The sequence below is a fragment of the Engraulis encrasicolus genome, chromosome 7 (assembly GCF_034702125.1).
Source record: "Engraulis encrasicolus isolate BLACKSEA-1 chromosome 7, IST_EnEncr_1.0, whole genome shotgun sequence".
Lineage (NCBI taxonomy): Eukaryota > Metazoa > Chordata > Actinopteri > Clupeiformes > Engraulidae > Engraulis > Engraulis encrasicolus.
This window is the reverse complement of record NC_085863.1, coordinates 15564532-15579084: the sequence shown is the minus strand read 5'-3', so window position 1 is coordinate 15579084 and position 14553 is coordinate 15564532. Positions and strand designations below refer to the sequence as shown.

Genomic DNA, 14553 nt, shown 5'->3' with positions numbered 1-14553 from the left:
CCTTTTGAACGATGAATGCATGAATGTTACTTGATAGTTGACTATGGAGTGAGCAGTCACTCAACATTTATTGGTCCATGGGTGGTAGAGGTCACAGGCTAATGTCCATTCATGGTTTGTGTTGTTGTCTAGTGAGGAGTTAAAAACAAAGATCCTAGCTCTGACATCTGACCGTGTGTCATTTCCCTCTCTCTCTCTCTGTCTTTCTCTCTCTGTCTTTCTCTCTCTCTCTCTCTCTCTCTCTCTCTCTCTCTCTCTCTCTCTCTCTCTCTCTCTCTCTCTCTCTCTCTCTCTCTCTGTCTATCTCTCTCTGTCTGTCTCTCTCTCTCTCTCTCTCTCTTTCTCTCTATCTCTCTCTCTCTCTCTCTCTCTCTCTCTCTCTCTCTCTCTCTCTCTCTATCTCTCTCTCTGTCTGTCTCTCTCTCTCTCTCTCTCTCTCTCTCTCTCTCTCTCTCTCTCTCTCTCTCTCTCTCTCTCATCAGCAGGTCCGCAGCGAGATGGACAAGTACCTCCCTCTCTCCAGCCCCTCGCTGATGATCCCCAGCAGCAGCAGCAGCAGCAGCAGCAGCAGCACTAGCAGCAGTCTAATAAGCGATAAGAAGTACCGGCGCGAGAGCGCCTCCGTGGTGGACGAGTACTTCTCGGAGGACAAGCCGGCGCCCTACAGCCTGAACATCAACCTCATCCTGCCCAACGCGCAGCTCCGCACGGGGCTCTATCGCCCCCAGACCAAGACCCAGCACCAGAACCAGCACCAGCACCACCAGTCACATGTCATACAGCACCACATCAAGGTAACGGTTGGAGGAAAGCTTGTGTTTAGTATAAAGCGCATTGAAATACCAATGTATGCTGCCCAGCAAAGTAACGTACTACATAAACAGAGTTATAGACATTCAATAACAACAACAATATTGTTAGTTGTGTTGTGATGATAATAATAATAATAATAATAATAATAATAATAATAATAATAGTAATAGTGGTTGTAGTACTCATAATTAATAATTCTAATACCTAATAACACTTATGAACTGATATACTAATATTCTATAATCTAATGTGGAGCCAGGCACTGAGGAGACAACCCCATGCACATACTGTACATAATAATAATTGTAATAATAATATTATAATAACTAATAATAACCTAATGTACCGATATACTATAATGTAAGGTGGAGCCAGGCACAGAGGAGTCCACCCCATGCACCACCACCACCATCCAGCCTCTGCCAGACTTCACCTCAGTCTTCAGCACCCCCCAGCAGCAGCAGCAGCAGCAGCAGCATCATCACCATCAGCAGCATCAGCACCACGCCCCCATCAGCAACCTCTTCATCAAGCCCGATCTCAGCCTCACCCACCCGGGCGGTGCCACCGTCATCACGGCCGTGCCCGACGACCTGCCCATCGGCCCGCAGCAGCCGCAGGTCTACCAGATGCCCATCACGGACCTCACCATGACGCTCTCGCACGGCCAGCCCGGCGGCGCGGGCGGCGGCGGGAACGGGCGCACCATGCTGAACCTGAACAGCGTGGCGCTGATGACGGCGGCGGGCCCCATAAGTGGCAACAACAGCGGTGGCATCTTGGCGGGGGACTTTGTGGTGCCCGAGCAGTTTTACCTGACGACGCCGAGCCAGCCGCACCAGCAGCAGCACCAGCAGCAGCAGCATCAGCAGCAGCCCCACAGCCTGCCGCCCTCGCCACCCAACTCGCAGCCTGGCAGCCCCGAGAACCAGGCGGAGCTCCTCGCCACCATGCCGCCCCCGCCCTACCAGAGCCGGCTGGGGTTAAAGGTCACCCAGATGACGCCCCACTCGGTGCTCATGACGCACGGCCAGGGGGTGCTCACGGGGCCGCGCTACAACCGGCGGAACAATCCGGAACTGGAGAAGAGGCGGATCCATCACTGCGACTTCCAAGGTGAGTCATGCTGATCAGTCTGGCTGAAGATATTGAATTCATTTCCGTTAGGCAACTTATTAAGGAACTAAGGAATTGGTAATCCGACTTGGCATACAGTTTTGCCCTAAACCATCCAGACAACAACCCCAGAAATTAATTCATAACAATCATTTTTATAGTAACATGTAATGTCATCAAGTTTTTCTTTGTTTCCAGGGTTGTCATGTGTCCATGAATACCGCATTTACATTTTAACAAAAACATTCTTCTTCTGTCGTGCTAGCGGGAAGTTGATCAAGTCATTCATAGATTTTCTTTCTTTATTTCCCCTGACAGGATGCACCAAAGTTTACACAAAGAGCTCTCATTTAAAAGCACATCAAAGAACACATACAGGTAAGAGATCCCCTCGCTTGTGTTTAATAATCAAAGACCAGGAATTTGCCCCACAGCTCAACAACCACTAACCACTTCGTATAGTAGATACCAGCCTTGTGGAGTGATCAAACCTAATTGTGTTTTCAATAACACTGGTGGCTTGCTGTAAAATGTATCCGGTGGAAGTCTATAAAGTAAGAGGTGACAAAAGCCAGTGGAGGTAGAGAAAGAAGAGCGAAAGAATGGCAGATGAAAGGAGGCAAATGCTGCCCTCTTCTTTCATTGCCATAATGTGCAGCTCAATCACATGTCCACACAGGCCCAGCGCTAAGCCTCCCTGAAAGGCAGATAGAGAAATGGAGGGAGAGTGAGAGAGAGAGAGGGAGAGAGAGAGAAAGCTGGAGGGAGGGAGAGAGAGAGAATGGAGGGAGGGAGAGAGAGAGAGAGAGAGAGAGAGAGAGAGAGAGAGAGAGAGAGAGAGAGAGAGAGAGATAGAGAATGGAGGGAGAGAGAGAGAGAGAATGGAGGGAGAGAGAGAAAGAGAGAATGGAGGCAGGGAGGGAGATGGGGAAGACAAACCTGTTCCTCCTGATTTCTCTTTTGTGTCTTTGGGCAGATGGGAGGAGGGGCAATGAGAGAAAGAGAGAAAGTCAGTAAGAACTAAAGAGAGGAAAGAGGGAGATGGAGAGAGAGAGAAATAGAGAGAGAGACAGAGAGAAGAAGAAGAAGAAGAAGAAGAAGAAGAAGAAGAAGAAGAAGAAGAAGAAGAAGAAGAAGAAGAAGAGAGAGAATGGAAAATACGGTCAATTACTGAAAATTGGAAGTAGAGTGAGAGTGCAGAAAACAAGTGAACAGATTGGAGAATGGTAGAGCAGGAAAGATAAAAAAAAACCAGTGAAACCACTGGTGAAACAGAATATATTGCCAGAGGAAAGAGACCTTAAGAGGTAATCAGTTATAAACAAACTGCTGGTGTGAAACAAAGCAGAGAGAGTGGAAGTAAGGAAGATAGTGTGGTGTGGAAAGTTTTATCTAAAACCGGGCAGTTTCTGTAACCACAGCTATGTAAAACGATACCCTGTCATCCCCCCAAAAAAGTTTTAATACTTGGAATGAGAGACAGACAGTGAGAGAGAGAGAGAGAGAGAGAGAGAGAGAGAGAAAGAGAAAGAGAGAGAATGAGCATGAGAGGGCTAGAAAAAGACAGGGAAAGAATGGGGGATAAAGAGAAAAAGATGGAGGAAAAAGAAGGAAAGAGAGAGAGAGCAAGAGAGAGAGAGAGAGACAGAGGACATTCTCCTCTTCACCTGCTTACAAGGGCTGAAAGATCATGTTGCGGGAGCAATCTCTTCCTCTTATTCTCTTACCCGCTGTAACAAAGACTCAAAGCCTCTTCCTCAAAGTCTGTTAAAGTCTCCAAATTCTCCAGCTTTTCTGTGCCGCATGGCTGCACAATTTTCCAGAAGTTTCCTCATGTGAGTGGAGACTGGAGTGGAGTAGAGGCCAATTATTATTTTTTTAAAAGATGTTTTTTGGCTTTATTTATGATAGGACAGTGAAGGTGGTGACAGGAAGCGAGTGGGGAGAGAGAGACAGGGAAGGGCCGGCAAAGGACCCGGGCCGAGAATCGAACCTGGGTCAGCCGCATGGTAGACGAGTGCCCTACCGGTTGGTCACAGCAGGGCCTTGGAGGCCAAATTAAATGGCAAAGGGGATGTGAAATATAGTTGTTTGTGGTTTGTTTGTGTAAGATACGGCGTTATAAATTTGCTGTTACCAAAATGGCTATTACCAAGTTGTAGTGCATTACTAAAGGCCCTGTGTTATGTCATAGTAGTGTAGTACTGTGGTAGTTAACTTTCCAGTGACTATTACAGTGTACCACTGATGGAACGGCATGCATTATGGGGCTACCCTTTATACATTAATTTGCAAGTTAGGGTCAGGGACAGGGCGTCTTTGAGTTTTACCCACATGTGCCGCTGCAAAGACTGATCTTTTTGAGGGAGTAAGCATTTGACTTGGGGGGAGCTCAGGGGAGCTTCGAGCTTGTCTTTCTGGAGTCACATTAGGAGCAATTTGGAATGTTGTTTTTTTTCTCACGGGTCTGCATTTGCAGACATTAACATGTTGTACAAACCAGCTCCTCTACAACGGCAATTTAATCTGCGATGTGTATCTTTGTTGTGTCTCAGTTCCATGAGAGATTAGCCAGAAATACATTTCTCTCTGTGACATAACAGACAGGAGTTTTGTTTGCGGTCTGGGGAAAGTTAGTTGTGACCGATGTAGAAGGCGGTTTTCTTCTATGACATCCTTCATTGTCACTGACACCGACAGGCAGTCATATCTAATGTCATAGTAACTGCCGCATCTCCTCAACCATGTCCAGCTGAATGAATCATATTAAGTACACAAGTAGAGAGTAGTAGAGACAGCTGAGAATAGAATAGAACGAAGACAGGTGGAACTCAATGCGAAAGCGTTGATTCTGAGGCCTCCGCGATGTTGAAAGTCAGCCATGTTGAAATGTTGACCTCCACATTTCTTAGCAGTTCTTAGCACAAGAGATGTGGGGAAAGTCAAGGAAATTGAAAAAGGTAGATCTGCACACTGCCGATCAGCTCCAAAAATAAACTTTATTATTTAATAAGCAACGTTTCGATCACGCTGGATCTTCATCAGGCATATGGGTAACATGTTACCCATGTCCAGCGTGATCGAAACGTTGCTTTTTAAATAATAAAGTTTATTTTTTGAGCTGATCGGCAGCGTGCAGACCTACCTTTTTCAACTGTCTGACTTTTTTGTCTGGCACCTGCAACAAGTGTTTTTGGATGTGCGCACCCTACCCAAAACTTCGAAAGTCAAGAAAACCCATTCAGAAGTTATCGTACAAGGAAAAAAAACCTTTGACGGGCAGTCACACACGGTCGACTAGACAATAGTACGTCTCCGGCACCTCCGCCTTCTGTTGTCACTACACATGTAGAGTACACGATAATTATGGCTGTGGAATGTCACTGAGGTATCTCACTCATCCGTGCAACACGGATGTGATCTAAATATGTCGATGTGATGGAGAGTGGAGGTATTAGTGTTGTGTGCGTGTGTGTGTGTGTGTTTGTGTGTGAGTGTGTGTGCGTGCGTGCGTGTATGTGTGTGCTCGTGTGCCACAGAGATGCCCCCACTGACATCTCCGAGACCTCCTTCAGCAAACACTCCACTGATAAGGCAGCTGAAGATGCTCTTGTGCAAGTTTATGTGTGTGTTTGTGTGTGCGCGTGCGTGCGTGTGTGTGTATGTACGTGTGTGTGCGTAGCGTGTGCGTGCGTGCGTGTATGTGCACATGTGTGTGTGCGTGCGTAGCGTGTGTGTGTGCGTGCTCGGCAGCTGAAGATGCCCTTGTGCAAGTTTATGTTTATGGGCTTCCCCTGTCAAATGGGGCCTGTTTGCCCTGTGGCCGGCCCGGTGGCGTCGAGAGATGAGATGGATGTGCTTGAGTGTGGCTGTAAAGTTGAATGGCCAAGGCTGGGAGACATGGCTGGAGCCACGCGCGTCAATCATTCATTCATAATCGGCCATTTGTCGCCCGTGTTTGTCTCCAGGGTGCATTATAACTTATTTTGACCCAGCGTTGTTTGTATCGTGTGTGTGTGTATTGTGTGTGTGTGTGTGTGTGTGTGTGTGTGTGTGTGTGTGTGTGTGTGTGTGTGTGTGTGTGTGTGTGTGTGTGTGTGTGTGTGTGTGTGTTTGTTTGATTGTGTGTGTGTGTGTGTGTGTGTGTGTGTGTGTGTGTGTGTGTGTGTGTGTGTGTGTGTGTGTGTGTGTGTGTGTGTGTGTGTGTGTGTGTGTGTGTGTGTGTGTGTGTGTGTCTGTGTTTGTGTGTGTGTGTGTGTGTTTCTGTGTGTGTGTGTGTGTGTCAGTGTGCGTGCGTGTGTGCGTGTGTGTTTCTGTGCAGTAAAATTCTGCCATGATAAAGAACTAACCGTTGCTCAGTGGCCACCTGGCTAAACACGACTGCAGTGCACCGAGCTGTTTAAACAAGCAGAGCCCACATCACATTATGTCTCTGTATCACAGCCTGAAGGCTTTTTGGAGGGATATTTTTTAATTGGCTCCCTAACCGAGGGCCTATAACATTTATTGTTATGTTTCACCAAGGAAAGATATCCTGCTTCTATTGTCTGCTCAACACAGTCAGCTAATGCAGTGATAAGAGAGTATATGGAAATGGGGATACGTTTGAGCTTACCAGTAGGCGAGCTTTTCGAGTGCAACTCAAATATACCTGTTGTCGTCGCTTTAGCTAGCATAGCACAACACAACATGTGTCCTGAAAACGGTGCCTGACACTAGACAAAAAAAGTATTACAGTTGAAGATGTCTTTCAACTTGCCTGACATGGTCTTAACTTTGGGGTATTGTTATATAACATTGCAGTTGTTTACATTTTAAAGAGTTTAACACATCATCAAAGTTTAATATACACATAATTTAAGTCACATACTTCTTTAGATACTGTATCTATAGTAGGTCCATGTTGTTAAAATAAATCCAAAGTCACGATATAAATCCATGTAATATGCTGCAGTGCAAAAGTAATGCAGTTTTTTTTTCAACCATTTTCAATCACTTTGTCTGTCATATTTTGTACTTTTAATTGGGCATTCCTCGTTATCGATATTCTCTTTTGTGTTTGTTGACAGCCCGTATGGGGTGTTTGCACTGATAGGGGGAGGTCCTGTTCTCTTCTCTGTGCTCAAGTTCAGCTTTTGTGAAATGCTTTTCATTTCTCCTCGCTTGGTGAGGATGATGAATGAGCGGCTTTTGTTAACACTGCAAACACTCAGCAACGGCACTTGCCTCGCTTTTATTAGCCTTTTCACCCGCCGTCGTTTACTCAATTGTAGCCCTGCTGAGCGCACTACGGTGCGAAAATCGCACTCGATTTCCCTTTAAAAACAGCACTCGTATGAGCTACGTCCTTATATAGTTCTAATATACAATCAATGTTAAAAACACATTTCGGAAATAAAAAATGTACAGAAGCTATTTTTGCAGTTTTTACTTTTTTTTAAGTATCTAAAAAGTATGGCTATTAGTATAACTATTTTTGGCCATAGTTCCAGACCCTAAATACCTCAGCAGCTCCACAATGACGATTATTTCATTTTCAAAACTGCACCTTTTCACTGGGATTTCTTATTAATGCGAATTACATCAGGTGACGATAACAGGCAACAAACACGAGAGTAATCAGAGATAACCTCAGCTATCTGACTCTTTATCTGCGGCCCATGTAGCCTTCAACAGCAAGGCCCATTGAAAAGCCACTCAGCACCAATTGAGCAGGTCGAGATGAATATACTGCAAATATTTGAGACTGATTAGGACAAATAAATACGCCGGCTGATGTCACACACACACACACGGACACGGACACACACACACATGCAGATACACATGCACACACACACATGGACACACACACACACACCACACACTCATACACACACACACACGCACACACACACACACACACACACACACACACACACACACACACACACACACACACACACACACACACACACACACACACTCGCAAAAAGTGGCTTCCAGTGTTTGAACACCACGCCCAGAGAAATAATACACTCCATTGTGGGCCTAAAGGCAGAGAGTTGAACATAACAGGCCCCTTATCCCAGGTGACAAAGGCAGAGAGCCCTGTGTTTGAGTTCCTACACAGGGTTTCTAAGTGGCGTAACCAAAGCACCAGGACCTATATGACATGACCACCCATTACATCAGCAGAACATATCGCTGTGTTGTACTTCACTTAAGTGAGTGCTCAGTGTACTGTATGTTTTAAATCACAAGCCAGCCCACCTCACCTCCATGCATGTATGACAAACACACACACGCACATGCACGCGCACATGCACACACACACACACGCACGCGCAAACGCACGCACACACACACACACACACACACACACACACAGCCATTTTCCAATTTTCTGTAGTCTGTATCTCTATCACACAGAGATATAAACGTGAACACACGGACACAGAATACTTACCCACAGAGAGAGAGATGTACACACACAGATTTGCGTACGTACAGACACAGATGTCTGTTTATACTCACACACACACACATACACACAAGCCATTTACACACATAGTATATCACAGAATTGACTGATGTGAAACTGCACCAACAAGGGTGTGTGTGAACAAACATCATGCTGACCTCATCAAAGGCAGCCAGCCTTTTGTCACCTACTGTAGTGCGTCTACTATGTTTGTACACACGGCATGTGAACCTTCAGCCTTTACGTCTGTAGTGGTGTCTCATGTTTATTATTTCTATGACTAGTAAGACTACTCGCGGCCCTGCCATGGCCAAACGGTAGGGCACTCGTCTACCATGCGGCTGACTCGGGTTCGATTCCCGGCCCGGGTCCTTTGCCGGCCCTTCGCCACCTCTCTCTCCCCACTCACTTCCTGTCACCACCTTCACTCTCCTATCATAAATAAAGTAAAAAAAGACTACAACAAAATCCTTGCAAGTCCCACACTCGTAGGCCTAGTCTTCGAGGTCTAGTTCAAGAGTGGGGAACCTATGGTTTGGGGCATCATTTAGGGCCCCTGAGGCCATCTTATCCCCCCCCGCCCCCCTGATATAATTTTAATGTCATGCAGTTTCACATAAAATATGACAAGTTGTGTGAAGATACCTTAAAAATTACATGTGCAATACAATTAAGTTATATTTTCGGTTGACGTAGTGTATGCGGGGTCTGTTGTAAAGGTGCCTACCTTCAATATACAGGTAGGCCAAAAGTGCAGGGGTTTGTGTTCATACAATTGGAAGAAGCCCTTCAAATTGAAAACGTTTCTACACCCCTGGGTCATTGCTCTACATGATTCCCCCACTGCACACAGTGTAATCGCAACTTAACACAACCCAACTCCAGTGTCTCAGCAGCCACCATGACAATGTCAGATCTTATCAGTGCCCGTGAAGCTGAATGGAAAGAGCTGTAGTGTTTACTCAAGGCTGCCAAATCGCTTTAGAAGAAAACCCACAGGCATGTACTTGCCCAACCGCCCCTCAAACTGCCATTTAAAAATGTCGCGTTTAAATATAAAGAGGCAAGAAAAACGAGTGATTCCTTCTCATTCTTCTCCCACCACCGACCGACCGGTGGTTATTTCCTGGTCTGCGGATTCATGTAGAAACTGGACTTTGTACCGTTTGTGTATTAATGTATTCAAGTCAAAGCCAAGAGGCTTTTGTAATCCTTTGTTTGTGTCGGTTGCCATGGCTTTGATGGAAAGAATGGCATCAGTATTCAACAAAACTGAAAAGTGCTTTGCTATTGAACAGACAAAGCTTTCACATAAGCCAGTCATGAGTGGCTGGCCTTTTTTTTGTCTTTGCGTGTACTGATTAACCCTTTCAGGTGTTTCTTGCCCAGAAGTGTGGATTTGGAATACTGAAACTAAAACCTGAAACATAGTATTTGATCAAAGCATTTCCTCAAGCAACAGACTTACAGTAAATAAGTACACCAATCACAAGTGGATGATTTGGGAAATCAACTTGCTAAAGGACACAATAGTTAACCACACAGCAGGTGAAATAGGGAGATACATTAAGCAGCCTGGTGTCCTAGAATTCACCCTTTGAGACACAACCTCCGTTTTAAGTTTGTTAAAACAAAATTGATGTGACCAAGTAATGTGAGCAGCGTGATAGTAATGTCTTGTTTATTCTGTTTTTATTCTTGTAATGTCTTGTGTAGTCTGTTTTTTATGTACTATGCATGCTACTGGACACCTTAATTTCTATAAATGATACTCTACTCTACTCTACTCTACTCTAATAAGGAATGTTAACGTAATGTGGTTGTAGGGGTTGCAACAAAACAGCCAAAACGTAGCAGCAAAAACTATGGCATTGAGAGGCTTGACATGTTTTGATGACACGTTTGATTCATATTGTTGTTTTTCTTTTCCTCTTTCTTTTGTTCCTTCTTGTTTCGTCTTGGCACGCAGGTGAGAAACCGTACCGCTGCAACTGGGAGAACTGCGACTGGCGTTTCGCGCGGTCGGACGAGCTGACGCGGCACTACCGCAAGCACACGGGCGCCAAGCCCTTCAAGTGCGTAGCCTGCAGCCGCTGCTTCTCCCGCTCCGACCACCTGGCCCTGCACATGAAGCGCCACCAGAACTGAAGCCTGAAGCGGCCTCTCCGCAGTCCTCCAGTACGCATACCTGCATACTGTACTACGCACTCATCCAGATACTACACACCTGCAATACTACTCAGCCACATCCTACGCACCTGTATACTACACACTCCTACGTCCTACGCACCCGCATACTTACTCTTCCTATTACATATGCCGGCATACATACTCATTCACATCCCACACACCTGCTACTCGCTCATCCACATCCTTCACACCTGCATACTACTCTTCTTCCGCATCCTACTGGTGTTGTTTGTTTGTTTGTTTGTTTGTTTGTTTGTTTGCTTTCTTGACTTTTATGCCTGTCTGGTTTTGGATTCTCCTATTTACGTTTTTGACTAAATAGTGTGGAAGCACATTGTGTGGCCCAATAATGATCAAACTTGTCATAATCAAACAAAGTGCTGCGGCCTCACAACAGCAGCTGCGGTCAATCAGTACAATACCAAAAAAAACCTTGTGTGTTTTAGAGGTGTGTGTGTGTGTGTGTATGTATTTGTATATAGTGAATGTAGAGATGTTATCATTTGTGTGCATCTGTATTTCCTTGTATATAAGTTTGTTTATATTTGATCTTCTTTTTATGATGAATGTACTGATGAATACTTGAGCATGCTGTTCAGACTCCTACATGACGATGAGCTTGTCCAGTGTGATGCGATGGCACATGCTTTAGGGCTGGATTACTATGGACCAAATACATAGGGGTGTACATTCCTTGCTTGGACGATTTGGCCCATTTGTGCCGGCTGTAACCAATTATTAATTATACTTAGAACTAGTGATTGGATACTCTTTGGTGAAATCTGCAAAAAAAAAATGGGCGTTAGTCGTCGTAGCAAGGCTAGGACAGTTCACTTTGAGAAATGCCCACTGACTCTGCTGGACAAAGTGGTTTGAGAACCGACTGGGCCCTTCAGCATTAACTTTAATACTGTCATTATGCTAAACAACAAGGCTGTTATGGCTAATGAGCACAAAGACTTTTGTGGTGCATCCTATATAGTTATTATGGTGAACCTTATGCGGACAGAGTTACGAACAGAGGGGCATAAACACCTCTACAGAGAGTGTTACGATCTAGGTCCTAGGTCTAGATTCACAGGTCTGGGTTCCAGGACAAACTCTGTCTCTTTACCCCTTTGCTCCTCTCCCAGTCCCTCGGGAGATAAAGGGTTTTGTTTGTGTTATGGACACATCGGTAACTATGGAGACAAAGCTCTTTATTGAGGGCAGTTTTGTGAGGCCTTTTTATGACGTGAACCGATACCAGTCACTGATAGAGGGCCATTCTTACAGGCCTACATTTGCGCTAAAATTCAACAGGAATCATGCCAAAAGCCGCTGGTCTAATTTCAAGAAACATGAAACGTAGTTTCGCGTAGTAAATTATTGTGATGTTGTTTGTGTGTGTAGGCCTGAAAGATGACTTTAGTGCCAAATAATTGGAAAATGAAGAAATTACATTTCCATGGGCAGATTTTGATAGTTTTTGTTATGTAAAATTGGCCTTTACGAGAAAAAGAAGCATAAGCTTAATTATTACAGTCCGAAAAAAGAACAAGTTATTTATTATACTCTTAAAAACGATGTTGTTTCACCCCTTAATATTTTAAGGAATGAATGGAAAAAATGTACGATGGTTTGAATTATTTTAATTGTTGATGCTTGATATTTATATGCATTTGAACACAATGGATATCCTGTTTAACATTCACACAAACTCTTCAATGTAAAAATAGACACAAAGATAAACATCCCTATTTAACCAGGCAACATGTCTCGTACAGTATATAAACATGTTTGTGTAGATTTAAAAGACTTGACATTTCTTACATTTTCGAAGCATTTTCTGTTTTCTATGTTGTTGACACTGAATCAACTGTTGGACTCCTGGCTTGAGAAGGTCCAGCCCCTTGGCACTTACAAAGGTTCAAGTTCTCTTGTGCGTACGTGCACGCAAGGTTGTGTGTGTGTGTGTGTGTGTGTGTGTGTGTGTGTGTGTGTGTGTGTGTATGTTTGTATGTATGTATGTATGCGTGTGAAGATTTCTTTCAGTTGTAGAAGGAAATTCAAAGGAGATGTGCTGTAAATAAATATACTATGTGTTTGGACATTGTACATACGTGTTTTCTAACTGTTAATTGTTTTTTATTTCTATTATTATTGTTATTATTATGAACAAAAGGGGGGTATTGTTAGCATTGGTAGAGAATGTGTGTGTGGGGGGGAATCACTTCAAAATATTTGAGAACAACGATTTTCACAATTTCCTTTTTCACTTTCACAAGTCTAGGAAATAAACAGACGTGACCTAACTTGGTGTTGTCTTTCTTTTGGAATGTCCTAGGCCATGCTATCATGCAGTAGGCCTATGTGAATATTATGTAGTTCTGATGATTCCATATTGTTTGAATGATGTAATGCAAAATCACATCTTAAAAGCATGGCCATCAATGGAAATATTTGGATTCATTCACCAGAAAGGACAGAAGTATTGAGACTGTGTGTCCAGGATTTATGACAGTTATCAATGAATCCTAGACAAAACAAATTAGGCTGGTTGCCAACACGGTGATAAAAGACAATCAGACCATCCAGACAGTGTAGTAACTTTCACGTTTGAGAGGAGCGTTCAATGTCCATCTTCGTCTCTAAAACAAAGAATGTTTTTATTCTCGTCTCCTCAAAAACAGTCAGTATCAAGAGCAGCCATCTGCAGGTCACTAGTGAGGCATTAAAACCATTTTATTGATAGTTTCTGCAGAGTTGAATAAGGAAATGGAGTTAATCATTGCCAATTGTCAGTCATGGTTCAAGTTCAAGGCCCAGCACATATTCTTTGTGGAGGAGAAGGAGAACGGGTTTGATCATGAAGTCTGACCTTTACTGACCTACGAACTTACTTTGTTGAACACAATTGCTCTGTTGACCAATAGCACCCAGTCATTGATTTCTAAAGAAATCCTTGTACAAGCTGTTTTATAGATAGCGTTAGGCAGTTATGTTGATAGGTAGTGTTCTCTGGCAGATAGCACCCACCCATTGATTTCTGAGGAAAAGAATGTGTGTAAACTGTGTTAAACAGATTCTGGAAGAAAATTGTTATGAATGGAAATCGTTTACAGTTTCATGAAAGTTTCATCGTAAGTTTTTCATCTTTCTCCTGTGCAGTAAAATGAGGTCCACTCCCTCCACTCTCTCTCTCCCTCCCCAGGGTGCTAGCAGCATCACAAGTTTGAACAAGTGGCAGCGAAAGAAAGGATCTCGGAAAGAACAGGGTTGGAAAGGTCTGCAGCAGCACACACAAAAAAGAAAAAACACTCCGGCAAATAAAGGAGTAGGAGAGAGAGAGAGAGAGAGAGAAACATCAACAGAAGGGCAGAAGAATAAAAAAGGGCGTAGGCCAGCTTACATTGAACATAATTATCATGCTCTTTTGCAGAGATCGTTTACAACAGGGATCCAGCACACAATCACGGGCGATTAGCAGCAAGGGGAACACCCTCACTATTGCACAACAGACCTGTTTGCTACAGTGTGTGTGTGTGTGTGTGTGTGTGTGTGTGTGTGTGTGTGTGTGTGTGTGTGTGTGTGTGTGTGTGTGTGTGTGTGTGTGTGTGTGTGTGTGTGTGTGTGTGCACTGACTTATCACTTGAAGAGAAAACACACACAAATGCACAAACTCTCTCTCTCTCTCTCTCTCTCTCTCTCTCTCTCTCTCTCTCTCTATCTGTCTCTCTCTGTCTCTGTCTCTCTCTCTCTCTCTCTCTCTCTCTCTCTCTCTCTCTCTCCTCTCTCTCTCTCTCTCTCTCTCTCTCTCTCTCTCTCTCTCTCTCTCTCTCTCTCTCTCTCTCTCTCTCTCTCTCTCTCTCCTCTCTCTCTCTCTCTCTCTCTCTCTCTCTCTCTCTCTCTCTCTCTCACACACACACACACACACACACACACACACACACACACACACACACACACACACACACACACACACACACACA

The 14553-nt window shown here is 44.3% G+C and overlaps 1 protein-coding gene across 4 annotated transcripts in view; it reads left to right on the top strand.

Annotated features, from left to right (window-relative positions):
• Nucleotides 1-12876, top strand: part of klf5l (Kruppel like factor 5 like) — a 20504-nt gene extending 7628 nt beyond the window's left edge. For 2 of the 4 annotated variants that reach the window (XM_063202951.1, XM_063202947.1), the window contains exons 2-5: nucleotides 483-794; nucleotides 1179-1929; nucleotides 2248-2307; nucleotides 10362-12876. In XM_063202951.1, the coding sequence (XP_063059021.1) occupies nucleotides 498-794; nucleotides 1179-1929; nucleotides 2248-2307; nucleotides 10362-10540 (1287 nt within the window). In that variant the 5' untranslated portion in view covers nucleotides 483-497 and the 3' untranslated portion in view covers nucleotides 10541-12876. Of the gene's footprint in view, nucleotides 1-482; nucleotides 795-1178; nucleotides 1930-2247; nucleotides 2678-10361 lie in introns of those variants that run through there. The other 2 variants (XM_063202948.1, XM_063202949.1) reach the window with 2 other exon arrangements.
• Nucleotides 12877-14553: the final 1677 nt, after the last annotated feature.